The following is a 27,952-nucleotide window of genomic DNA, read 5'->3' on the forward strand; positions in this document are numbered from 1 at the left end:
TTATTATTATTATTGTTATTTTACAAAAAAAAGAGTTTATTTCATAAATAAAGTTCAGAATTTCATTTTAACTCTTCAATCCAAAACTCAGACTTCAGGTCTAATTCTGTTCATAATGCTGAGGATGCAGGAGCACAGAAACTCGGCACTACTGTTCCTCCATACCTGCTGCACCTGGACACACCTGAGGGGTGGGAGGGCCGAGGGACTGGCTCTGAGGAGCGGAGGTGTTCCAGTCTCACAGCTGACCGCTCAGGATCGACATGGCCGCGCGCAGCAGGTGGCCCGGGCTCTTCTGGGCCGTGCTGAGCCGCCGCAGAGCTCCGGGACCCGGCAGGTGCCTGTCCTACCAGCCTCACCCTCCTGCCCCCGGGACCTGGAGCACCGAGCTGTCCCGGCTCTCCCACGGGGACCTGTACCGGCTCTCCGTTACGGACCCAGATCGGTTCTGGGGGTCCGCCGCCGCCGACAGGCTCCGCTGGGCGGAACCGTTCCACCGGGTCCGGGACTGCGACCTGAGCAGCGGGAGGATCGGCTGGTTCCTGGGAGGAAAGCTCAACGTGTCCGGTGAGTTTTCCGCCGATCAATAACCTGACCGATTTAATCCGAGTTCCTCCGTCGTGCTCAGTCAATCTTCCCGGTGTCGGAGAGTCGGTCACGTTTCCTGCGCGAGCCAATCAATAACACGCTAATAACTCTGTTATTAATCAGTGATCGATACTGAGCGCAGGAGCCCTGAACTCCTCTGTGCGGGGAGCCAGTGTCTGCACCAGACTTCATTCAAAATGTGCCTGATTTTACTCGCCTGTGTGTGCGGCTGTTTGAGCGCTTCAGTCAAAGTTTGTAATGCAGAAAAAGTTGATAAAAAGCCGAACGGAGCCAGACTTCAGTCAGATTTTCACTTCATTTTCACTTCGTCTGCTGTTTCCACACTAATCTAATCTCCCATCAATCAGTAACAACAGTGCTGCTGCAGCTAGCAGCCCTACTTTAATTACACTTACTGATGTGTTTTATCTGATTAAGTAGTTTTGTACCTTGATTTTCTCTGGAGTGTGTTTGATGCTTTAATGCGTGTTTAATGAAAACATAAAGCCTGTAGGAAGTGTAAGGGACTCTCTGGGTCTGCAGCTCTGATGAAGAGGCTAAATGAAGGTGTTGTTGTCACACAGTTTGATCATTGAGGCCTGAGCTCAGTTTAAAACCTGCTTACAGTCGGAGCTGCTGGTGTAATGGTGGTGGGGGTGTGATGGGGGTGTTCTTTTGTTGCTGATCAGTCACAGTTTGAAGCTCTGGCCCGTCTGAGTGTTTGTACGGCGGCTCCTAATGAGGGCAGAAAAAGGACGACTCACCAGACGTCAGAAATGTGTTTGTTTCACAGTTTGTTCTGTGGCTCGGACTGAAGCACATGTAAAGGTTAATAATGGTTCTGCTTTCAGACCAAGCTTTATTCATGCAGACAGTCATGTGTTTTTGCACATGAATGAATCCTTTTAAACAAACGCATGTTATCGATCATGTGGGCGTGTCTGTTTCTGTGTTAATGCATGCGAGTACATATAATGATCATAAAATGAAGGTAAAGTTCAGTCCTGTGCCGCAGGCTTCTCTCATTACCTTTTTATGAATACGCACAGCTCCCTGTGTGGTCGTTTGTTTCCGTTTTTTACCACACCCGTTACTTTCATGTTGCTGGGCGGAGCCACCGCTGCTGACTGAGCTGATAATGAGCTGTTGGCACAAGGAGGAGGCGTGCTCTGGAGGAATGTGCTTGCTGATAACAGGGTGAGAGCTCTCAGTTCGGCCTCTGATTCTGCACACACTCACCTGGACTTCATCCAAACCATTTTATACTGTTTTATATCCAACAGGTCAAAGGTCACCTTTACTGTCACATGATTATGTTTCAGACCATGACTGCAGAAACTGGTGACCCCTGAAGCTCAGCTCAAGCCCACATGTCAGTAACACACCTGTCAATAAGACACCTGATGAATGCTGTTGATAGACTTCAGCACTGAAGTCTATCAACACATGTTTGATAGACTTCTCCTGATTGTTGACTTCAGGAGAGCACGGAGAGATCACTGTCCACTGAACATCGATGGATCCTCTGTGGAGGTTGTCAAGAGCACCAGGTTCCTTGGTGTCCACCTGGTGGAGAACCTCTCCTGGTCCCTCAACAATAGTTCCATAACTACGAAGGCCCAGCAGCGTTTCTGCTTCCTGTGGAAGCTGGGCCATCTCCCTCCATCCATTCTCACCACCTTCTACAGAGGGACTATCGAGAGTGTCCTGAGCAGCCGCATCACTGTCTGGTACGGTAACTGCACTGTATCGGATTGCAAGACCCTACAACTGATAGTGAGAGCAGCTGAGAAGATCATTGGAGCCTCTCTTCCCTCCATCATAGACACCTATCTCACCCGCTCCATCTGCAAAGCCACCAGCATCGTGGAGGACCCCACACACACTCTTCACCCTGCTGCCTTCTGGAAAGACGTCCCGTCCCGACTGAGGAACAGCTTCTTCCCCCAAACCGTCAGACTCCTGAACACTCGGTGACTGGACTGACCAGTTACATTTTGCTCAGTCTTTTGCACATTTCTATTGCACAGTTGTGTCTAATGTTGCACTGTTTTTGTTGTGTTTTTGTGCTGGTTGTCTGCAGCAGGGTGTTGGAGGAACGCTGTCTCAGTTTACTGTGTATTGAACCACTGCACAAGGTCGAAATGACAATAAAGCCACTTCACCTGATCAGTAACATACACCTGCAGCTCTTTACCTGAGACAGGGGAGGAGCTGGCGTCCTGTTGGGACATTTTTATGTGACGTTCTGATCTGTGTGCTGAAGTTGAATGTTTCTGCTTCAGTGTTTGCAGCAGAGGTTATTGTTGCTGCCGCTGCTGTGCTCGTTGATCTTTATTGATGTGATTTGATAGAAATCAAGAATTAAAGTCAGCGGACTGATTGTTTATTGGGTTAAATAAGAGTCAGTGATCAGACTGGAAGTTTCATATATTAGCTTACTGTGTGCATGTTACTGTGTAGACAGTGCTGTGAGTAATAATACTACTAATGGTTTACTGAGTATCTGCCTCTCTGCAGGGTGTGACCTGACTGCGTTTCTCTCTTTATCCTCCTCTGTTGTTTTTCTCTCTCACATGATAATCCAATAATAATCCAATAATATTCCAATAATATTCCAATCACGCCGGCTGGAGGATTTCTCTCCGATCTGATTGGATGCTTTTCTTTTCTGTTCCTGCTCTTTGTTACATAAATGACTTTGTAAAGCTGCTGCGTGACAGGATCTGCAGATTTAAGCCCATTTTTAGATTAATGTTCAATCAGAACATAAATGAAGATGCTCTGCATCACACGATGTGTTTGCAGCACTTTGCATCAGATACAGAATTAATCATTAGAGGATCTGAGAGATGCTGACGCCACAAAACACGAGAGATAGAGGACACAGCTGCAGCTGCAGGTCTTTAAGGTTTCACGATGAACTGAAACCTGATGAGATAAAACGAGTAAGTATAGGAGTGTGATGATGTTTGTCACACTGGCTTGAATCATGTCTTCTCAAAGATTATTAAACAATGAAGAGAAACATTTGTTTCCTCAGCTTCAAAGGTTTGCTTAGTAGAACTGATCATGTTTTAGTCAGTCAGAGTTTCTGTATGAAATCCACCTCCGAGGCTGAAAATCCAGAAGCAAAGTGAGTAAAGTGAAATATTGGCGGTGTGATTTTCACCACAAACACCATCACTGAGACTCTGCGAGCACTCAGAGTCAGGCCGGTCTGTGAATCTATCAGTGCATAATTTTCAGACCTCCACCAGACGTTCCTGTAGCTGCTGACAGGACTCAGCAGCCGTGAGGAGGAATTCTGGATTCTGCTTTTTGAAAAGTCTGGATGTCCTGATTAAACAGCCTCAGATGATGCAGCAGGATCTAATTCAGGGGGAGACCATCTGTGCAGCTCTGAGGAAGTTAACAAGCTGCATTAAGCCATCCAGGGCTGAAAAAGAAAGCCTCAAACCTGCAGTTTCTCTCGTGTCCAGCAGAGGCAGCAGTGAGTCAACATATTGACAGCCTGATACACAAACATTTCTGGTGTCTGTAGATAATTTACCCCCATAACACCTCTACAGGTGTAGCATGTAGGACTGAGGCTTAAAGCATTATTAGGGGTGTGGCCTCTTTGACTAACAGGTGCCTCAGGTTGTAGAGCGTACAGATTTCTGAGGTTGTGAACTTGCGTTCTGCTCTGGTTTTAGTTTAGTTTGATTTCCACATTCGTCAGTGCTCTTTAGCTCCACGTATTTCCAGTCGTGTTGTGGTCAGGGTTTATTCCCTGTAGTTCCCAGCCTTCCCTTGTGGGGGTTTTTGGTCTCTGGTCAGTGCCGTCCTGTTTTGTGTTTGGGTCACTTTGTATAAATAGGCTCAGTCTGCCCGTGCCGTTGTGTCGGTTTGCCGTCCTCGTTTGTGTCCTGCCTCGAGTTTATGCAGCTGCCTTGTCTGTGACACATTTGTATTTTTGGCTTTAAAAGGTTCACTTTGTGCTGTTTCTGCTCACGTTTGGAGTCACCAGTCTGCTAAAAGATGACAAGGATCCTGGAAGTGATGGGAGATACTGGGACAGTTCATGAAATGTTTAAAGCTTATTCTCCTGGTGCTGCTGTGTAGGAAAACAAACTGATATTACACTGAACAAAAACTCAACACTTTTGTTTTTGCTCCCATTTTTCATGAGCTGAACTCAAAGATTCAATTTTTTTCAATTCAATTTTATTTATATAGTGCCAAATCACAACAGCAGTCACCTGAAGGCCCTTTATATTGTACAGCAGATACGGAGGAAAAACCCAACAATCATATGACCCCCTTTGAGCAAGCTCTGAAACATGTTCTACAAACACAAAGACCCATGACTCTCAGATATCGTTCACAAATCTGTCTAAATCTGTGTGAGTGAGCACTGTGCGATCTGAATCTGGTTTTTATTGTTTGATATAAAGTTTAGTTTGTTGAAGCTTCCGTTTGAGTCGCCGTCTGTCTGTCTGTCTGTCAGTGAACTGCCTGGACGTCCACGTGGAAAAACATCCGGACCGAGTGGCTCTGATCTGGGAGCGAGATGAACCCGGCACTGAGGTGAAGGTCACCTACAGGTAAGAACACCTGTTATCATCTAATCAGCTCTACTGGTAGAAATCCAGCCATGATCTCCCTCTATGCAGATGACACCGCTCTTTATCCTATCAGCACACAGCTAAGCCACAAAGTTGTTAGAGCAACGTAAATGTGGAGCAGGTGTTTCAGATGTGCTGTGCATCTTCACCTGGCTCCAGAAACTTCAGCTGTTAGCAGCTTCACTTTGCACGGTTTCAGTTACAGCTGTGATGGTCTGATTGATATATTCAGCTGAGAGTCTCTCTGCCAACAGTATGAAAGCTTAGGAGGAGATAACCAAATCCAAACACAGCAAAGTCCAACTGGAACAACATCATCTCGAAGAGAACAAACAAAGATTACACAGCAAGAAACACCAGGCAGGATGTAGAACTAGAAGGACACACAACAGAAGATTAACCTTTAAAGTAAAACAGGACGTAACCACAAATGACTCTAGATATCATGTTTCGGCTGTGTGTAGGCAGGAACAAGGACCCAAACGCACAACTCACCACGTAGGAATTAAACTAAAAAAAGCTGCTTTATTGCAGGATGGCACGAAAAATATAACTAAACTAAACTGGGACATGGATAAACTGACACACAGGGAAACACAGCCATGAGGGAGACTACGACACTGACAAAGAAACACAGGGCTTAAATACACTGAGGGATAACGAGGGAATGAGACACAGAAGGAGAGCACAGCTGGGAGTAATCAGGCTGGACGAGACAAGGGAAGCAAAACTAGAAACACTGACATGAGACACGGACCTTCAAAGTAAAACAGGAAACACACTGACTGAACTCTAGACATGTAAACTTAACAGCAACTGGGGAGACAGAACATAGGAACCTGAAACATGGTACAGAAAGGCACAGTAGACACAACATGGAACACAGTGAAGCCATATTACAAAACCTAAGAACTAAACCCATGATAACCATAACTGAAACCTAGGGAAATGATAACTATAAAGATCAAAACAGCACAACCCACATGAACATAATGAACTCGCAGGGAAAGAGTAAAACTAAATATAGTGAACATAGAAACACAAGACCTCTTCAAAATAAAACAAGAAACATAAGACGCAGACATGAAACACATGAAGGGCAAGGGAGACTTAACAGGGGTTGAAAACACAAGGGGAAACTAATAAGCAAATGAACTTAGATAACCTAAAGAACTTAAACATACCATAAACATCAAAATAAACTAAAACTCAAAACGCCGGGTCAAAAGACCCAGGATCGTGACACTAGAGCTGTGTCCCAAAATGTAGGCTGCATCCTCCTGAGGCCGCATTTGTAGACCAATTACGTCACAGCAACGCGACGAAGGCTGTCCAAATTCGTAGACTCCTCCGAATCCGGCCGACAAATGCGTCCTCCTTTTCCCCAGATTTGAAGGATGGGTCGAGTGTATCCTTCGTGGCCCACCATATCCCAAAATTCATAGCGTGGCCCAGCCAATTCCAGTTTTCAACAATGGCGGCCGCTACTTAGTTTAAATATTACTCTTATTCCTCTTTCTGTGACACAAAATAAACTTTTAACATATTTTCAGGCGAGAATGTAGCTGTGTAAACTTCAAATATCTGCTTGGTTTATCAAGACATCACATATTTGCAAAAGCGCTCTGACGTTTTCAGAGACGTCTGTTACCCATCAGCTCGATAGCTGACCGGAAGGTCAATGGTCACTAGAGCCAGCCAGTCTCCGTGACCTCCACAAGGTCCAGCACCGGGCAGATCAGGGAGGAGATCCTCTGTGAAGAAGCAGCTGTGATCTTCAATGCAGTAAATGCCCAATGCAGTCCCAGCACGCTAGCTGTGAGGTGTGTCTGAGTTTCTCTCTTAGAGAAAACTGTGGCGAAGAGGAAGGAGCCTGAAAATGCATAGGGAGGAAATGATGGTGCAGAACTGGAGGTGTAGTTATCCGGTCTTTAAGTCTGACGTCATCAGCTGTTTCCGGGTCCAAACTCCGCTTGAGGTCCCAAAGTCAAATGAACACTGCGACATCACTGAGATTTACAAACTATTTAAATTCTTTCATCTTTAATAAAATGATCAGCGTTGCTGCTTTACCAGGTACAACAATTAAGTTTAACATCCTAAACAGCAGTGACGTTTGTAGGGTTACTGAAGTTGGGCTAGCTGGTATATAATGATGTGCTACGCTAACAATGCCACAGCTATGTTAGCATAGCATAAACACAGTGAAGCTGGAGGGTGAACGCTAACTTTTTCCCACTCAATAAAAGTTAACGTGAGGGTTCCTGATGGTTAGGGACAAATGCAATCGCATGGCAGGATGCTGTAAACGGACCAAACTTCAGTCAGGAGAACAACTGAGATAATCCATCCACAATACGAGGTTAGTCATTCATATACTGCTGCATGGGCTGGGCTGTAGTTACATCGGAAGGTTTAAAAACTGAGCTTTAAAATGAACAGTGGTGATGAAAACCGAGAGAGGACGACAGTGATCACTGACTGTTTTTAGGGGCTTGTTCAGATTAAATGTAACAAGATAGAAAACATGTTAAAAACACAACAGCCTTAATAAACAGAGCAGTTTGGGCCCAGGGTTCATACGTCATCACTTAAAGACCGGATATTTTTAGGGTGCTGCACTCGAACTTACAGGTTCAGCTTTCAGAAGGGTCACGGTGGGAGTCATACTCCTGTGTTATGTCATAGCCACACCTGAACCTGCACCACCCTAACCTACACCTGTCTGCAAATGTAATAGCCTGCGGTGACTATGATTGGCCTTTGGTTAGGTGCCTCCACATTAGTTATCTCCCGTTTCCAGCCTCTGCTTCTGATATCCTTCTGAAGACAGGAACTCCACTGCCAACTAGTGTTTCGGTGGTGACATTGACACAGCCACACCAAGCACAGGTATGTACGGAGCGGCGCCATCAACCGCGATGCAGGTTCAGCTCTCGTCAGGTGATGGTTCTGACCAGCTGTTAATCGTTTCCTCCCATGTCCTGCTGTCTGATCAGTCCTGTTTTCTTTAAGGGGAGGAGCTAAAGCAGCTGGTTTTAGATGGATGATGAACTCAGATAAAGAAGGATTATTTCAAACTACGAGTCATGCAAAGCTGCTCTTCCCTTTGAGAATGAATACTCAAAGCTGGAAATGATCAGCCACCTTGATCATCCTCACTCTGTCTGACCCACAGGGAGTTGCTGGAGACAACTTGCCGCCTCGCCAACGCCCTGAAGAGCCACGGGATCAACAAAGGTGACCGAGTTGCGATTTATATGTCCGTGTCTCCACTGGCGGTGGCAGCCATGTTGGCGTGTGTCCGTATCGGCGCGGTGCACACCGTAGTGTTCGCCGGATTCAGCTCTGATGCTCTAGCAGGAAGGATCCAAGACGGTGAGTACACCTCTCTCATCATCATCATCATCATCATCCCTCTGATGTCAGCCCCTCATAAAATTCATTCCCACCAAAGAGATGAAACACACAGAAGTGATTGTTGTTATTTTCATTATGATGAATTCTTTGGGTCTCTAAGGAAAGATGAGCTGTGAGAGGTGCGGTGAGAATTGATGTTAAAGTTGTTTCAGCAGGTGCAGATCACCAACAAACACACATGTAAAGGTGCTTCATTCATTCATGCTAGGAACGCTGACACACTGAGGGAGTAATGATTTGATCCATTTTCATGGTAGTTTAATTTTAATGGAGAGAGACACAACATGAACCAAAAACACACTGCACAATTACTGTGAGCAAACTTACAGATTCAGCAGTCCTTACCTGTTCTACAGACCAGAGGAAACCTGATAGATGACACTGACCTGCACACATGTGGAGCACAGCTTGAACGGCCGGATCGTGACCATTCCTCAGCCACTCGAGGAAAATCTCAAATGCCTCATTATTAGAAACGAGTCGTGTATGAGTAACACTGGTGCTGCAATACTAGTAGTGGGCATGTAAGACCTGTTAGTGCTACTTCTTGCCTTCTTTGTATGTAGTACAGGCAGTATAGTTACCTTTAACCACAGTGCGAGGACAGAAGGGAAATATGGGCCAGATCAGACAGGTTCTAGATTCGTAGGAGCCAAGGGTGTATGACAACAGAGGACTGTGGGGTGGCTGTGGCTCAGGTGGTAGAGCAGATCAGCTACTGATGAGAAGGTTGGTGGTTCGATCCTTGGCTTCCCCAGTCTGCATGCCAAATATCCTTGGGCGAGATACTAACCCCAAGTTGCCCTCCGATGCGTTCATCGGAGTATGTATGTGTGTGAATGGGTGAATGAGACATGTATAGAGCGCTTTGAGTACTCCAGGAGAGTAGAAAAGCGCTATATAAGAATCAGTCCATTTACCATTTGACTTGTACACAGTAGGTGTAGAAAACAAAATTGCATTTATTAGCAATTATTAAAGTTTAGCAGCTTGTGCACATTTAACAAAAGTAGAGCGCGCTTCTTGAAAACAAAATAAAATAAAATAAACCCCACAAATGGTCGACCCAAGGATATATAGTCTTTTGTGTCCTTTTTAAAGTCAATTTCAGTCTGTCAATGTTCAATAGTCACTCAGTGTGTTCGTAACCAGTCGGGTTACAATCTACCAGTTCATCCGGCTCTTTGGGCTGGGCTCGCCATCCATTACTGGAAAAGGGATCCTCGATTCTTCTCAGGTCCTCAAAACCAATCCAAATAAGCAAAGGGAAAAAACCTGACCTGGGGACCAGGCCAGAACACAGTAGTTCAACATTTAAGCTATGATGTCTGTAACTTATTATTACTACTAGTTGCTTGTAGTGTTTCTAAATTTCTTTCAAAATATTCTATGTTGTACAACAATTTATTCCAATTTCAAAGGGAAAAGGTGCATAGGAAACACACATTTAAAATAATACAAAATAGCTCAGCAGTGCATTAAAAATACACATTGGCTTGAGACTTATCAAGTTTCAGCTAAGTGCAGGTGAAGGCACTTAATTTCACGTTGCAGAACTATAATTAGCACCATGAGAAAAGTGAACATGTGCTAACATAACCTCACACAAAACCATACATTATACATCAATACCACAGTAATGTGACATGAACCTTTAAAGAACATTTCGTATAAAGTGCAGACTCTGTGCTAATTGCTTTAGCCTCGGAAATGGCACTTTCATTGCAAAATGGCTAGCGGAAGTTAGCATCGGAGCTAGCGGCAAGTAGCATGCTATGCTAGCGCACACGCACTGCCTGGGACGTAACATGTGAAGCAACAGATGCTACACGGGGCTTCACAGTGCTCACGCTGGCTCACGGCCTCTGGAATACAGTATCACTCTTATTATTTTCACCGAAAAAAGGACTTTTACTATCCAGCTAGCTTCTTCACCGCACGGGTAAACGGATCTTTCACCGTCTGTGTCTCTGGCATATCTGCCTGGCACACGAAGGCACACACAGGTGTCTGAGCAGCGCACACAAACTGGGGGAGGGTCAGACCAGCCAATGATTGGTTGCCCAGTGGATCTAACAAACACACTCTAAAGGACAAAGTCCTGCCCCCACACCATTTATATATTACATATACATACATACATATTAATTAAACTTATGTTTACATGCTTTTTATCAGTATTTATTATATTTAACTTCTTTTTATCAATATTTATTACCATTATGAAATTAGTATTTTAATCAAAAGAGTATTAATATTTATGCTTTTAAACAGTGTGAGACACTAATTCAAAGCTCCCGAGGGCATCCTGGATCCACTGCTGTATTTCACACATGGAGTCTGTGACATGTTAAACATTTACCCTGTGGGCTGCTGCTGCACCTCACCTGGCTGAACAGGTGACCTGTTTGCTGTCCACGCCGGACCATTTCCTGCATGTCAGTCCCCCACGCTCTCTGTGCGGTCTAATCTCTCACAAAGACTGAACATTTAAAGCTCTGACTGTTCGATTTCCGCAGAATCACACAGAGTCATTTTTAGCTTTTGGTACGTCTGGTCTGACAGCAGGGGGAGGGTTCAGGTCCGTGGAGGTCAGCCTCACCGTTTGGGGACGTTTCTGTGTTTTGGAAACAAATCAGTGAAGCGCGGCATTTCAGGAGCAGCAATAAATACCCAACGGTCGTTTGAACCAACAGCAGCAGGAAACGAGGAAACCAGCGATTCTTCTGTCCTCTGAATCTTTTTAGGGTTTCTCTGAGTTTCTGCAGTTATTTCTCAGTTTTTTTCTTTTTTCTTGGTGCAGATTTAAGAAGCAAATCCTCGTCAGACTCATGCTGATGATAAATTTACCAAAACATATTTTTTCAGCCAATCCCTGCCTCCTTCCAGCGTCCTCTGTGGCTGATGGCTGAAAAAGCACATACAGGGCAGTGCACCTTTGTGTTATTGCATATTTGATGCTTATTTGCATTAAATCTGGGATTATCTGCAGATTATGAGCTGGGAGCTGAAGTTTGTCTGAAGTTCAACAATTTCCTCACATGAACCAAAACCAGCAGCAGACACACACTCGCTTTAGTCAGAGCCAACCCTGACACTGACCTCTGACCTCTGGCACAGACGCAGCGACGTTTTATCACCAGACTCTTAAATTTCTATCCAGTTCAAAGGTTGACTCTGGATCTGTTTTCAGCCACAGTTTGACTTCCTGTTGACAGATTTTCACTGTCAGACACAAAAACACATTTAAATGTACACATTCAGAGAATTATGATATTAGTAATCATGACAATAATTAATATTTTAAAGCTGACAGGATCAAACTTTCTTTAAAACCAACATCTGTGATGCCGCTCAGGACTCGGATTCAACTGTAGAAATTTCAAATGAGATCAAATTCCACAACAAAAAAACAAAATGAGGCAGCTCACAACGTCAGACACACAAACAGTGTCTGTGACACACACACTCACAGTCCATTCATAAAGCAGATTAACTGTAATAACCTCTCAGAGGAACATCTGTTAATAAGTAACGACGTTCGACGAGTAAAGACTGAGTTGTAAAGTCATACAAGAGAAGAAGAAGTGCTCAGTGTGTGCTCCTCAGGTAACAGATCAGGTGATGTCACATGTCAAACACCTGGGCGTGATCTCTGACTTTACTGATTCTCCTGAGTGTGACCGCAGGGGAAACTTTTATAAAGAAGCAATAAAGTGAAATGAAAGAGGACCCAGGGTTGAGCCCTGAGGAACTCCACTTCATCATTAAATCATGACAAACTGTCCCTCTGCTGCTCTCCAGCTGGTTGTAAAGCCGTGATCACCTTTAATGAAGGTGTGAGAGGAGGCCGGGTCATCCAGCTCAAAGCCATGGTAGACGCCGCGGTGAAGACCTGTCCCTCCGTCCAGCACGTCTTCGTCTGTCAGAGGACTGAGACGCCGGCGGTGATGGGAGAGAGGGACGTCCGGCTGGAGGAGGTGAGATCGATAGTTTATTGATACAATCTGAATATTGAATCGTTGATCAGCGTTTGAGCTCCGTGTCGTGTTGCAGGCGATGTCGTCTCAGCCGGCCGTCTGTGCCCCCGAGCCTCTGGACAGCGAGGACCTCCTCTTCCTGCTCTACACGTCAGGCAGCACGGGCAAACCGAAGGGCGTTGTCCACACACAGGCTGGATACCTGCTGTACGCATCCCTGACACACCAGGTACTCGTCCTCTTCCTAAAACTTTCTGTGTGGAGCTTCTGCGGAACGTCAGCAGGAGAACGATATTTGATATTTCCAGGGCAGAAATCTTTAGGGCAGAGTTCAGGTGCAGAGGTCAGTGCAGGTTCTCCTCTCTGGCGTCAGGTGCTGACTTTTGAATGGCTGCAGGCATGATTTCTATGTCAGCGACCTGAAACCTGTTCTAACGATGCTTGCAGAGTTGTGAATAACTGAGACGCTGTTCTCAGTGGGGGAGGCAGGGGGGGTCCTCCTCCCTCCACCACCTCCTCCCTCCATCACCTCCTCCCTCACCCTCCTCTGGCATGACGTTTGATAAAGTTTCGTGTTTTTGAATGGGCTGTTTGTGTCCGTGAAGACAAAGCAGAGCAATTACATAACAGGCCGCACAACAATGACCTCACCGCCGCCGTCCTCAGAGCGAGGAGGAAGAGGAGGGTGATGATGAAGAGCGAGGAGATGCTGCCTCTGAAAGCTTTAAATTAGCCTTTATCGAGACATCTGCTTCCTCTGCATGTGTCACATGATGACCTGATGTTGTTGTTCATAATTGAATCAAAACATAACAACCCCCACCCCCCCACCCCCACCACCACCACCATGTCTGCCAAATATTTATCAGTGCTAATTTCTAAAGCTGCTTAGCGGCTCAGAGTTTTTGGCTCGCTGGTTGTTTGGATGTGAAACAGAACAAAAGCTGATTTATGTGAAAAAAGAGCGATGAGCACTACTGTGCGTGTCTGTGTATGTGTGTGTGGGGGGAGTGTTTGTGGTTGAAACGCTTCAGATCAGCTGCTTCAGCCGCTCAGCTACAAACACCTGATGATCCTGAGAGGAAGTCCGGGTTCGGTCCACTTTACTTCAGCCCGCTGTGACTTTTCCTTTAATGTGTCACACTCAGTTTATATGTGGAGCACCAAAAGTGACAAATTTATTCATAAATGACAGAACAATGTGTTTATTATCCTTTTTTCTTTATTCTTATTTGTAGCATATCTCGAGGGTGTTTCTGTGTTCAGGGCCTCTCCCGCAGTAATAGATTACTTTTACAGAGTACAGTAGCGACTGTGACCCCACACTGATGTCGTTGTTACAGTACGTGTTTGATTACCGGGACGGCGACGTGTTCGGCTGCGTGGCAGACGTCGGCTGGATTACGGGACACAGCTACGTGGTGTATGGTCCGCTGTGCAACGGCGCCACCACCGTCCTGTTTGAGAGCACACCTGTTTATCCGAACCCAGGTAAGAGTAACACCTGAAGCTCATGAAGCTCCGCCCTCTCCTCACAGGTGACCTCAAGGAAGTAGAACCAGGTGTTCTAGGTTTTAGTGACTCATTAAAGGTGTTTTATTACCTACACAGGCAGCTTATCACACCTCCATTGTTTTATTATCGTACTTCCTCTGTTTTCTCAAACAGCTGTGACCTCAAAGAGGCGCAACAAGGTGAATGTGATTTTATAGTCATGTTGTGGTCTTGTTTGATAGGTGCAGAAGTAAACAGGAAGTAACTGTAAAAATAAAAGTTTCTATAATGTTTCCAGTTATGAACAGTTACGCTGTGATTCTCTGGACTTTTACAGGGTCACGAGGTCAGCTGTAGAAACACCTGAAATCAGATTAAGGGGTTCACAGTAGAGCTGGGCGATATATCGAGTTTTTTAAAAATATCGATATATTTTTATACGAGATATAAGATGTGACAATATCCTTTATATCACCCTACAGGGAGTGCAGAATTCTTAGGCAAATGAGTATTTTGTCCACATCATCCTCTTCATGCATGTTGTCTCACTCCAAGCTGTATAGGCTCGAAAGCCTACTACCAATTAAGCATATTAGGTGATGTGCATCTCTGTAATGAGAAGGGGTGTGGTCTAATGACATCAACACCCTATATCAGGTGTGCATAAATATTAGGCAACTTCCTTTCCTTTGGCAAAATGGGTCAAAAGAAGGACTTGACAGGCTCAGAAAAGTCAAAAATAGTGAGATATCTTGCAGAGGGATGCAGCAGTCTTAAAATTGCAAAGCTTCTGAAGCGTGATCATCGAACAATCAAGCGTTTCATTCAAAATAGTCAACAGGGTCGCAAGAAGCGTGTGGAAAAACCAAGGCGCAAAATAACTGCCCATGAACTGAGAAAAGTCAAGCGTGCAGCTGCCAAGATGCCACTTGCCACCAGTTTGGCCATATTTCAGAGCTGCAACATCACTGGAGTGCCCAAAAGCACAAGGTGTGCAATACTCAGAGACATGGCCAAGGTAAGAAAGGCTGAAAGACGACCACCACTGAACAAGACACACAAGCTGAAACGTCAAGACTGGGCCAAGAAATATCTCAAGACTGATTTTTCTAAGGTTTTATGGACTGATGAAATGAGAGTGAGTCTTGATGGGCCAGATGGATGGGCCCGTGGCTGGATTGGTAAAGGGCAGAGAGCTCCAGTCCCACTCAGACGCCAGCAAGGTGGAGGTGGAGTACTGGTTTGGGCTGGTATCATCAAAGATGAGCTTGTGGGGCCTTTTCGGGTTGAGGATGGAGTCAAGCTCAACTCCCAGTCCTACTGCCAGTTTCTGGAAGACACCTTCTTCAAGCAGTGGTACAGGAAGAAGTCTGCATCCTTCAAGAAAAACATGATTTTCATGCAGGACAATGCTCCATCACACGCGTCCAAGTACTCCACAGCGTGGCTGGCAAGAAAGGGTATAAAAGAAGAAAAACTAATGACATGGCCTCCTTGTTCACCTGATCTGAACCCCATTGAGAACCTGTGGTCCATCATCAAATGTGAGATTTACAAGGAGGCAAAACAGTACACCTCTCTGAACAGTGTCTGGGAGGCTGTGGTTGCTGCTGCACGCAATGTTGATGGTGAACAGATCAAAACACTGACAGAATCCATGGATGGCAGTCTTTTGAGTGTCCTTGCAAAGAAAGGTGGCTATATTGGTCGCTGATTTGTTTTTGTTTTGTTTTTGAATGTCAGAAATGTATATTTGTGAATGTGGAGATGTTATATTGGTTTCACTGGTAAAAATAAATCATTGAAATGGGTATATATTTGTTTTTTGTTAAGTTGCCTAATAATTATGCACAGTAATAGTCACCTGCACACACAGATATCCCCCTAAAATAGCTCAAACTAAAAACAAACTAAAAACTACTTCCAAAAACATTCAGCTTTGATATTAATGAGTTTTTTGGGTTCATTGAGAACATGGTTGTTGTTCAATAATAAAATTATTCCTCAAAAATACAATTTGCCTAATAATTCTGCACTCCCTGTAGTCTATGTTACGTTATAATTATAGTTGCGGAGCCGCAAGTTTGCCTCTCTTTCGTCCACTTTTGTCTTTACGCAACGTTACTCGACCTCGCCTCTCCTTCACTGAACACAACTCCCCCTCCTCCCCCATCGCTTCACCTGCAGGCAGCAACAAGATGGACACGGCAAATCTCCGTTAATGAGTTACTGCGCATCGCCCCGTGCGTGGGGCTGGACGGCATCAACGTGTTAACGAGCTAGCCACGCTAACGCCATGCACGGCCTGAAATCCTTTCATTTTCTCAAAAGTTGACTGCGCGCCTTTTGTATGAATTCTGGTTGTGCTTGATGACCACGAACCGATTTTATGTGATACACAGCGCTCAGCAATCTGTCAATAAATGTTTTAGTTCGACTTTGCTAAGCTATGGAGCTGCACCGCTTGATGGATTGTCGGAGCATTACGGCTACCGAGGAGCCTCGCGGAGTGATACGTACTGTGCTTCAACGTAATATTACCGTACTGTGTGTGTATAAGGACCATAAATGGCTCCTGTTCAGAGACATGGTGTCAGGATTCCTGGGTCGTTGACCCTGCGTTTTCAGTTCATGTTCTGTTTTCACCACTCCTACCATTTCCTGTTTCATTATGTTCAGCTGTGTATTCGCCTGTGTCCAATTATTGTCATCATCCAGTCTGTGTATTTAAGTTCCTCAGTTTTACCACTTCTCTGTCGTGTCATTGATGTTATTGTGATGTTATGTTGTCGGTTCCGCCTGCATTCAGCCAGCCAGCCATTCAGTCCTTCGGTCAGTCAGTCCTTCATTCGTTCATTCAGTCAGTCGTCCAGCCAGCCGTTTCCTACTTCTATTCTGTTTGTTCACTCCATCGACAATAAACACCCACCTTCACCTACCTACCTGTGAGTCCAGCGTTTGGGTCCTCCTTCTCTCATCCACGCCTCCACGACACAAACCCCTGACACATGGTTACGAAGCGGATTTCCAGGCTGTCAGTCACGCAGTAGAAGTTGGGAACAGAGCAGCTGTGAAATCTGTCTATGTTATTATGCTCAGCGTCTGTTAGTTTACATTTTGACTGCACAATTGTGAGCTCTTTGTTATGCACAAAACAACATAGTTTTCTTTTATTTATAGAGCATCATTATTTAATAAATGCTCATAATTTATTTTTGAGTAGTTTTTTTCATGTACATCTATGCTGTATGTTAATAAAAGTGCCTGTGTGACATCTGGGACACAGCTTTGACTAAGAACTCTCTTTTTGTTCTTATTTTATGGCTTTAAAAAAATATCGAGATATGAATTTTGGGTCATATCGCCCAGCTCTAGTTCACAGTCAGTGTGAGTGTTAGTACGTACTCCAGACATTTAATCCCCAACTGCGGTTTATATTCCTCTGGATTATTTTAAATACATTTTATTTAATTTATATAGCATAAAATCACAACAGTCACCTGAAGGTGTTTCATGTTGTAAGGTAAAGACCCTGAGGTGCTCCAATTTCCAGGTGAGATACGTAATCTTTCAGGGTATTCCTGTAGTTTTAATTCCTGTTGGGGATGCCCAGAAAACTGCCATTGGAAATCAGCGAGGAGGCGTCCTGGTCAGATGATGAACAGGGAGAGCCTTGGAGTAGAACCACTACTCCTCTGTACTGGTCTCTTTGGTTGTCAGCTGAGGTGGTTCAGGCATCGGCCCTCACCAGATAATTTACACATTCAGTGTGAAGGACACACCAAGACAGAACTACCTGAAGATTTTAGCTCTCATCTGGCCCGGGAACACAACAGGATCTCTGAGGAGGAGCTTCTGGGGAGAAGAACATTTGGAATATGGATGTATGCATGGATGGATGGATGGATGGATACATGCATGGATAGTTGATGTATGGATGGATGGATGGATGGATGACGGGTGGATGGATCATGATGAATGGATGGATTGATGGATAACGGGCAGATGGATGGATGATGGACGACCATGGATAGTTAGTGGGTGGATGGATGGATGGATGGATGATGGGTGGTTGGATGAATGGATGGTGGATGATGGATGGATGACGGGCAGATGGATGGATGGATGGATGATGGTGGATGGATGAATGGATGGATGGATGACAGGTAGTTGGATGAATGGATGGATGGATGATGGATGGATGGATCATGATGAATGGATGGATTGATGGATGACAGGCAGATGGATGGATTATGGACGACCATGGTTGGATGGTGGATGATGGATGGATGACGGGCCCATGGATGGATGGATGATGATGTGGATGGATGGATGGTGGGTAGTTGGTGGGTGAATGGATGGATGGAAGGAGGATGTATGTATGTATGGATTGTGGATGGATGTTGACGGGTGGATGGATGCATGGATGGATAGATGATGGATGGATGGATCATGATGGATGGATGGACTGATGGATGACGGGCAGATGGATGGATTATGGACGACCATGGTTGGATGGTGGATGATGGATGGATGGATGGATGGATGGATGGATGGATGATGATGGATGGATGGATTGATGGAAGACGGGCAGATGGATGGATTATGGACGACCATGGTTGGATGGTGGATGATGGATGGATGACGGGCCCATGGATGGATGGATGATGATGTGGATGGATGGATGGATGGATGATGATGGATGGATGGCTTGATGGATGACGGGCAGATGGATGGATTATGGACGACCATGGTTGGTTGGTGGATGATCTATGGATGACGGGCCCATGGATGGATGGATGGATGATGATGTGGATGGATGGATGGATGGATGGATGGATGGTGGGTAGTTGGTGGGTGGATGGATGGAAGGAGGATGGATGGATGGATGGATTGCAGATGGATGTTGATGGGTGGATGGATGGATGGATGGTAGATGGGTGGATGGATGCATGGATGGATGATGATGAATGGATGGATTGATGGATGACGGGCAGATGGATGGATTATGGACGACCATGGTTGGATGGTGGATGATCTATGGATGACGGGCCCATGGATGGATGGATGGATGATGATGTGGATGGATGGATGGATGGATGGTGGGTAGTTGGTGGGTGGATGGATGGAAGGAGGATGGATGGATTGTGGATGGATGGTTGATGGGTGGATGGATGAATGGATGGTAGATGGGTGGATGGATGCATGGATGGATGATGATGAATGGATGGATTGATGGATGATGGGCAGATGGATGGATTGTGGATGGATGGTTGACGGGTGGATGGATGAATGGATGGATGGATGGTGGATGGGTGGACGGATGATCAATCAATCAATCAATCTTTATTTATAAAGCACTTTTCATACAAAAAAACTGTAGCACAAAGTGCTTTACATGGTTAAAAGCAGCCCACCCCACCCCACCCCACCCCACCCTCCCACTCATTCCCCACACTCTCATTAACAGAAACGGTCATGGATACACACATCCCCCCCCACACACACACACACACACACACACACTTAAAGAGTAAAATTGGGCTGGGTACGCATTAGCCAAGTGAGGAAACACTATCACAGGGAGCCGTCTGCACCGGGAGCCGGTCACAGACCGCAGCCTCCAGGCTGGGCACACAGCAGGAGGGAGGCAAAGAAGCCCCCCAGCCAGGCTGAGAGGGCCCACAGAGCCCCAGCAGCCACGGTCGATCACAGCCCCGGTGCAGAGAGCCCCCTCCGAGGAAACACTGGAGATATAACCTAATAAGAATATAAACAGGATAAAGAGATAAAATAAATAAGAGTGGGATACAATATAAATATAAGTATAAACAGAGTAAGAAGATAAAAAATGAATAAGAATAAAATCAATAAATATTAGGTAAAACTAAATTAATAATATAAATAGAATAACAGGTTAGAATAAATAAGCATAAAATAAATAAACGTTAGTTAAAAGCTAAATTAAAAAGGTGGGTCTTGAGCCTGTTCTTAAAAACATGAACGTTCTCTGCGGCCCTGAGCTCCTCCGGCAGGCTGTTCCACAGTCGAGGACCATACCACTGAAAAGCTGCCTCTCCGTGAGTATGTGTCCTGACTTTAGGGACAATCAAAAGGCCAGTACCAGAGGACCTCAGGGTCCGCGAGGGTTCATATGGTAAAAGCAGATCTGAAAGATAAGAAGGCCCAAGACCATTAAGACATTTAAAAACCAATAAAAGAACTTTAAAATCGATCCTGAAACACACGGGGAGCCAATGCAGCGATTGTAAAACCGGTGTAATGTGGGCCCGCCCTCTGGTCTTCGTCAGCACACGAGCTGCAGAGTTTTGCAAAAGTTGCAAAGGTGAAATATTCTTTTTGGTGAGACCAGAGAGCAGGGCATTACAATAATCAATGCGACTGGTAATAAAAGCATGCATCAGCATCTCCGTGTTGGCCCGAGAGAGAATAGGGCGGACTCTGGCTATATTTTTTAGATGATAAAATCCAATTTGGGTTACATGTTTAATATGTGGGATAAAACCAAGCTCAGTGTCAAGAATAACACCCAGGTTTTTCACTTGTAGCGAAGGGCATAGTGAAAATGCCTGTAATTTAGACAAGAGTTTCTCTCTCTGAGCCTCAGGACCGATGATTAAAACTTCAGTTTTGTCCTGGTTAAGCTGTAAAAAGTTTTCTGCCATCCAAGATTTTATATCTAAAATAGAGTTAAAAAGGGCATCCATTGGTCTGGTGTCATCAGGAGACACGGAGATATACAGCTGAGTATCATCAGCGTAACTGTGGAAGTTCACTCCATGCCTCCTGATGACACCGCCAAGAGGGAGCATATAAAAAATTAAAAAGTACAGGGCCTAAAACCGACCCTTGGGGCACACCACGTGTCATTTTATGGATCTTAGAGGAGCATGTATCCATACTCACCATAAAAGTTCTGTCTGAGAGATAGGAAGTGAACCAGTTGTGTAGAGCACCAGAGAGGCCCACCATGTGTTTCAGTCTGTTTAAAAGAATAGCGTGGTCTACTGTATCAAAGGCTGCGCTTAGATCCAGTAGCACCAGGACTGAGAGCTTTTGGGCGTCCCAGTTACATCTAATATCATTTAAAACCTTTAGGAGAGCGGTCTCTGTGCTGTGGTTCACCCGAAATCCAGACTGAAATATCTCCAGGATCTGTTTATCATTCAGAAAATCATTAATCTGAGTAAAAACAAGTTTTTCTAAAATTTTACTTAAAAATGGTAAGTTGGATTCAGGTCTGTAGTTATTAAAATCATTACAATCCAAATTGCTCTTCTTCAGAAGGGGCCTCACCACCGCCGTTTTAAAGGCAGCAGGGAAGACACCGACTGAAGAGAGCAATTCATCATGTATAAAAGCTCAGCTTCAAAAAATCCATAAAGTGTTTTAAAAAGTGAAGAGGGGATTGGATCTAAAAGACATGTGGTGGGTCTCACTGATGATGGACGATGATGGATGATGGATGGATGGATGGATGGATGGATGGATGATAATGGAGTGATGGATGTTAGACTACTGTGGATTTTTTACCGCTGGGTTTTGACTGCAGGTGTTTGGTGTCTCTGTTTCAAACAGTTTCAAAAAGTTTTCGTACTCGACTTGTTTTCAGCTCAGTGATGTGACTGAAACATGTCATGTGACTGAGCTGAAAACATGTCGTGTATTCTATTTCATTCATATTTCCACATGTTTGTTTCTTTGCGGCTCCTTCAGGCAGGTACTGGGAGACCGTCGAGCGTCTGAGAATCAGCCAGTTTTACGGCGCTCCGACAGCTCTGCGACTGCTGCTAAAGTACGGCGAGAGCTGGGTGAAGAAGTATGACCGCTCGTCTCTGAGGACGCTCGGATCAGGTTGGACGGTTTTATCAGATTTCAGCCAAAATATCAGATCTGAGTGTTCTGGGGAGAAATATGTACACACTACATGTCAACAAAGTTAGTTATATAACCTGAGTTTCATCATTAAACTTACAAAATAAAATAAGTTCAAATTAATTGAATTACATTAAAATAACGTGTGTGTGTGTGTGTGTGTGTGTGTGTGTGTGTGTTTACAGTGGGAGAGCCCATTAACCACGAGGCCTGGCACTGGTTTCACAGTGTGGTGGGAGAGGGGCGGTGCCCTTTAGTGGACACCTGGTGGCAGACAGGTGAGACTCAGCCACACACTGTTATCAGGGAGTGCTCACCTGACTTTTGTATGATTTCTAATCATTGATGAACGATAGCGCCGGGGTTTCCAGGCCTTTGGTTGGTTCATAAAAATGATCAGTAGCAAAAATAAAGTCTTCAGTCTTACCTAAGCTCAGCTGTGAGAAGCAGCAGAACGATGGGTTGCTCAGGTGTGTCTCTTCACGGCCCAGAGGCAGGGCCAAAGTCTGACTGATTGGCCAGGTCACACACACAGGTGTGCCGAGTGGGCGTTCCCGGTCACAGCCGAGGCGTTCGCTGCACGAGGGTTTGGAGGGAAACAGCATGTTGTTTATTTACAGTTTTGATTTGCAGGTGTGAGCGGCGTCTGCAGGTCCTGAAGTTATGACAACAAACACTGGAAATATTCTTGATTGCATCGTTGCTCACACATTTAGAAAACATGTAATAGTTTTATTATTAAGTTTAATTTCCAAAAACTCAGAAAGTCATTTGTAGAGCGTCTGAACCTGATTCCTTCAGCTCGGTTTACGAGGACGAAGTTCGCTGACCGTTTCACTGACGGCTCCACAACCGCTGATTTCACTGAAACGTTACCAAATTCAATTAAAAACACTGTGCCTGAGTGTTTGCTGTGGAGTCGGCGGTCGGGTTTAATTCCTGGAAGTTTTCTGGTCTCTTTGTTTGTGGCGTTGATCCAACTCTAAGTCCATCTGATTCTCTCTTTAGTGAAGCCTTTACCCTAATTTGAACGATTAGCAGCAGAACATCTGCAGCTCTGCAGAAAATGAATTAAGATCAAATCCTGCACACTCTTACGCCCCGACCCCCCTGCAGCCTCACAGAAACCCCCCCAGGACGAGACGGTGCAGGATCACCGACAGCAGGGCGTGTGACCTAATTCCTCGACAATCACGACACCAAGAGTGTGTTTTTAAATCGGACTTTAAACTCTCTGCCAGCTGCTTCCGACTCTTAAAAGGAGGAAAATCCCAATAAATTAAGAAATTAAAGGAAATTAAAGCTGCAGTCAGAGGCGACCTCTGAGGCCCTCTCGTGGTGGCGGGGGGTAGAAAGCATGGAATGCCTCAGCACCGTCCTCTCTGATAACCTCACAGTGGCGTGATGTTTCTGTCCCCCGCAGAGACCGGCGGAGTCTGCATCGCCCCGCGCCCGGCCGATGAAGGAGCGCCCATCGTTCCAGCGATGGCCATGAGGCCGTTTTTTGGCATCCAGCCGGTCCTGATGGGAGAGAAGGTGAGCTGCCACCTCTGCTCTTTATATTGAACCTGTGTTGACTTAACCTTACCATGCACCTGTCAGTCAAAGAGGCCACACCCCCAGTCATGCTAACATTCAGCCTAATACAGTTCAAACAGGTGATTATCATGAAACTCTCACTTATAATGAAACAATCAGCGTGGCTGTGATCAGACGAGCATGCGTGACCTGCTGAAGGGTCATGTGGCAGATAAATAAACCACAAACACTTCAGTCGTTCTAGTTTTAAGTCGAGCTGAAGCCTAGGAGGAGCTGTTAGGGTCATATGGGTCCAGGTGTGAGTCGGGGCTCAGTCACCTGGGAGGGGGTCTCAGGACCACCTCTGAGGTGACATCACTAAAGGTTAAATACCTGAAGGTATAAAGAAGGTAAGGTGGGCTCATCGTCAGCCCCATGAACCTGTGACCTGTGACCCTGGTTTGACCTTCAGAACACGAAGCATCATACAAAGAACAGAATCGATTTTGATGAAGCGTGACGATAAAACTGTTTCTAATGAGCAGCAGGGGGCAGCTCTGCAGGTCTGGTCATCTGTGAGCATCCTGTGAGTGACCTCTGACCTCAGCAAACGTTTTAATGATGAAACAGGAAGTCCATGTTGGAGCTGATGGTCCCGTCAGAGTCAGAGAGGAGCAGCAAGCATCATTACGTACTGAATGAAGCAGCTGTTCAGAGACGGACCTGCTGATGAAGCTGTTTGCAGCCTCACATCAATCCTGCGTCTCATTAACCGCGCTCAGACCTTCAGATGGACGAGCCTCCCAGTGACACCCTCTCTTTAATCTCTCCATTAAGACGGCGCCGCAGCATCTGTTTGCTTTGATTAACAGACTTTCGGACTCCGATCACCACATCCCCAAATTAATTATCCGCTCGTTAAAGAAGCGTAATCTGCGGGCGTTGAGGGTTTTTCATCAGAGAGGACTCAATTAGATTAGACCTCCTTCAGCTCCTCATCCTGGGAGGAGCTCGAGGTCACTTTCACTCCAATCCTCTCAGGGTTAACGCAATTTAGCCGCTGATTGAACTCGGACCACTTACAGTGGCGTCGCTGTCAGGGTGGAGACGTGAGACGTTAGAGAGCAGAATGAACTGGAGGGGACCTGTTTCCTATTTTCTGAGTCTCTGAGCTGTTTACTGGAAATAGTTTTGTTCAATAACTGTGCTCTTTCAAATATTCAGAAAAAGTTTCAGACTTCAGAAGCAAAAGAACTGTATATGAGTAAAAGTACTCCTGCTGCGGGAGTCTCTGACAGCACGCTTTCATTTAATGCAAACTTTATGCATCATGCAGCCTTTGAGCGCCCACATTGCCTCAGTAAGTCCAAAAACGAGATCTTTATTCAAACAAAATAATGAATGAAGGCGAGCTCACAGGAAACAGCTTCAGCGACAGCTGCTGTCACGATGCCTTCGAGTCTCTTTATCGGGTACCTGCACCCACAGCGAGCATGTCACACTGGATTCTGGATTTATTCTCAGGGTGGAGCGCTCAGGTGTCGTCCGTCTGCATCACACAGACTCAGATATCTGCTGATCAGTGACATCCAATCAAAATCCTAAACCTGGAGCTCAGCCTTGCAGAGGGTCTTTTAGTACAGTGACATCATAGCAGCCATAATATTTTCAGATGATGTCATTAAAAAGGCTCCAGCAGCACAAACACGGTCCACAGGTCCAGTTCAGGTGAAGCTAGCAGCTGCATCCACCTGTCAGTCAGAGAGGCCACGCCCCTAATAATCCAAGCTTTAGTCCTTCATACAGTAAAAACAAGTTTATGAAACAGTTTTTGTATCAGGCTGTAACCATGGGAGTCTGTGGGGACTCACTCACTCCTGCCTCTGCTGGATGTTAGAGAAACTGCAGGTTTACGAGGTTGATGAATGGAAATAATTCAAATAAAAATAACTTGAGTGGTGGTCTTCGGTCTGTTAACCTCCTTTGAACGATGTCAAGAGCTTGTAGAATGACCAAGCTGCTTGTTGTGATGACATGTTTGTTGTTTTTAGTTTTTTTAAGTGTGGATCCTTTCAGTTTTGAGGGTGAGCTGAGATTTGACTCCCAAAGTCATGGGATCCCAGGTCATGGGATCAGGGCTTGCTGGTCGTCCAACATACGAGGCTGAAAACGAAAGGCGATAGAGCGTTTGTAACTGTGGCCCCCAGACTCTGGAATTCCCTTCCTTTGAGCCTGAGATCTGTGGACTCAGTGGTTTCATTGAAAAAACAGCTAAAAACCCATCTTTTTAAACTTGCTTTTGGTTGATTTCTGTTTTTATGCTTTAGCTTTTCTGTGAAGCACTTTGTGATTTTTGTCTTGAAAGGTCCTATACAAATAAAATTTTACTTTACTTTCTTCTTCTTTGGCTGTGAGAAATAAAACTGCATAGAAGCACATGTTATCAGCTGCTAAGCTTATAAACTGGCCTCTGTGATCAGTTTGTGTGTCCTGCTGTTGTGTTGTTGTTGACCAGGGCGAGCCACTGTCAGGTAACGACATCACCGGAGCTCTGTGCATCAGTCAGCCATGGCCGGGGATTGCTCGGAGCATCTACGGCGACCACCAGAGATTCGTCGATGCGTATTTCAAACCGTATCCCGGTCAGTGTTACAGCGTAAACCCTGACAGTCTGTAGTTTTGTAGAGTCGCCGTCTAAAAGTCGCATGTTTTTCTTTCAGGTTTTTACTTTAGCGGCGATGGAGCCTACCGCTCAGAGGATGGTTTCTACCAGATAACGGGCCGCATGGATGATGTCATCAACGTGAGCGGTCACCGCCTCGGCACGGCTGAGATTGAGGACGCTCTGGTGAGACGCACACAGGCCTCAGAAACGTGCCGAGTATTATTCTCTTTAAACATTTGAGCACGTTTGAAGGATTTTGAAGGATCTGACCCCGAGGTCAAGGTCACAGGTCAAGTTTTCTGAAAATCGCGTGAAAGCCCTCAGTCGAGAACGAGGCGACGTAGGAGATTTAAATGGATACCACAGGTGCGTCTTCAATATTTGTGATTTCGAGCGGCTGACACACATGTGCTCTTCCCTGCAGGACGAACATCCAGCTGTTCCAGAAACAGCTGTCATAGGAATCCCACATGACATCAAGGGAGAAGGTAAGGACACAATGAAGGAAGGAAAGAAGGGGAGAGATGAAAAAGTCTGATTGGTTTTGTTAGTGATGATGACATCAAGCTCATGAGACTCTGCTGCCCCCTGCTGGGCTGTTTGCAGGCTGCAGGCAGAGTCAGAAACGTGTAAAGAAACAAGGCAGAGTGCTGACGGGCAGTCCAACTGTCCAATCAGAAGATTTAGATTCCAGATGTTTGTCGGAGCTTACACTGACAGTGTGTGTGTGTGTGTGTGTGTGTGCCCTCAGTGCCTTTTGCTTTCGTGGTTTTGAAGGAGGACCTCAGTGATGACGCTCCCGCTGTCCTGCAGCAGCTCAGAGACCTCGTCGCCACCAAGATCGCCAAATACGCCGTCCCCGAGCACTTCCTGGTCAGTGTGTGTCTGAACTCGCCTCCACACCCCTCAGCAGGAAACAGGAAGTACCAGAAACAACAACAAACAGAAACAGGAAGATTTACATAAATATTTACCTGTGATCTGGAATATTTACATTCATATATTCTGATTGTTTCCTGCTTCGGTCCGTTTTACAAAACCAAAACGTTTTTCTTCTTCTTCATTTGTAATTTGTCAGTTGATCATATTATTGATCATATTATTTGCTGGCGTTCGGCTGTGTCGTCCAATCAGAGCTCAGTGTGCCACTCTTGTCTGTCAGGTGGTGACGCGGCTGCCGAAGACCCGCTCAGGTAAGATCATGAGGCGGATCCTGAGGAAGGTTGCCATGGAAACAACTGAGGATCTCGGCGACGTGTCGACTTTGGATGACCCGTCCGTTGTCAAGGAGATCATAGAGGCCCACGAAGAGTACAGGAAGCAGAGAGAGGAGGAGAAGAAGAAGAAGTAGAAGAATTAGGAGGGGAGGTGGGCGGGGCGTCACGTACAGGTGAAGGCTCTGCTCCAAACAGGAGCAGTGCGGCAGTCAGTGCCGCTGCTGATTGGAGGAAGAAAGATGCCGAGACACTGAGGGCGGTTTTCTCTCGTTACCAATGGATCCAACTTTTAAATGATTTTATTTCTTCTTCATGTGATCTTAAATTCATCACATTTGTAGTCTGAAATCATCAAACTGTGCAATTAAGCAATGATGATGTAAACAAACATCATCAGAAATAAACAGTAAACAGTCACAAACCATCTATGTGCTTTTATTTATTTAAGGCTGGAACAACATCAAATTAGTTTTAACCATGAAACAGTAAAGATCTTAAATCTGTTTCAGATTCTGTAAATTTGACTTTGTAAATAAAAATATCTATAAAGTCGAAATATGTGAT

The 27,952-nt window shown here is 45.3% G+C and overlaps 1 protein-coding gene across 1 annotated transcript; it reads left to right on the forward strand.

Annotated features, from left to right (window-relative positions):
- The first annotated feature begins 128 nt into the window (after window positions 1–128).
- On the forward strand, window positions 129–27,944 carry acss1 (acyl-CoA synthetase short chain family member 1). Its single transcript, XM_005462220.4, has 14 exons — window positions 129–567; window positions 5,081–5,177; window positions 8,377–8,576; window positions 12,423–12,598; window positions 12,675–12,827; window positions 13,942–14,089; window positions 21,830–21,967; window positions 22,174–22,266; window positions 23,412–23,524; window positions 26,022–26,148; window positions 26,227–26,354; window positions 26,596–26,659; window positions 26,923–27,044; window positions 27,334–27,944. Exons 1-14 carry the CDS (start codon window positions 264–266, stop codon window positions 27,520–27,522), a joined length of 2,052 nt encoding a protein of 683 aa, XP_005462277.1. The 5' UTR covers window positions 129–263; the 3' UTR covers window positions 27,523–27,944.
- The last annotated feature ends 8 nt before the right edge of the window (window positions 27,945–27,952 follow it).

The sequence above is a fragment of the Oreochromis niloticus genome, linkage group LG13, assembly GCF_001858045.2.
Source record: "Oreochromis niloticus isolate F11D_XX linkage group LG13, O_niloticus_UMD_NMBU, whole genome shotgun sequence".
NCBI classification, from domain to species: Eukaryota; Metazoa; Chordata; class Actinopteri; order Cichliformes; family Cichlidae; genus Oreochromis; species Oreochromis niloticus.

Coding starts and splice junctions, on each gene's coding strand:
- acss1 (XM_005462220.4), top strand. CDS start 264: ATGGCCGCGCGCAGCAGGTGGCCCGGGCTCTTCTGGGCCGTGCTGAGC. Junction 14,090..21,829: donor ACCTGTTTATCCGAACCCAG/GTAAGAGTAACA, acceptor CGGCTCCTTCAG/GCAGGTACTGGGAGACCGTC. Junction 26,149..26,226: donor GTATTTCAAACCGTATCCCG/GTCAGTGTTACA, acceptor TTTTTCTTTCAG/GTTTTTACTTTAGCGGCGAT.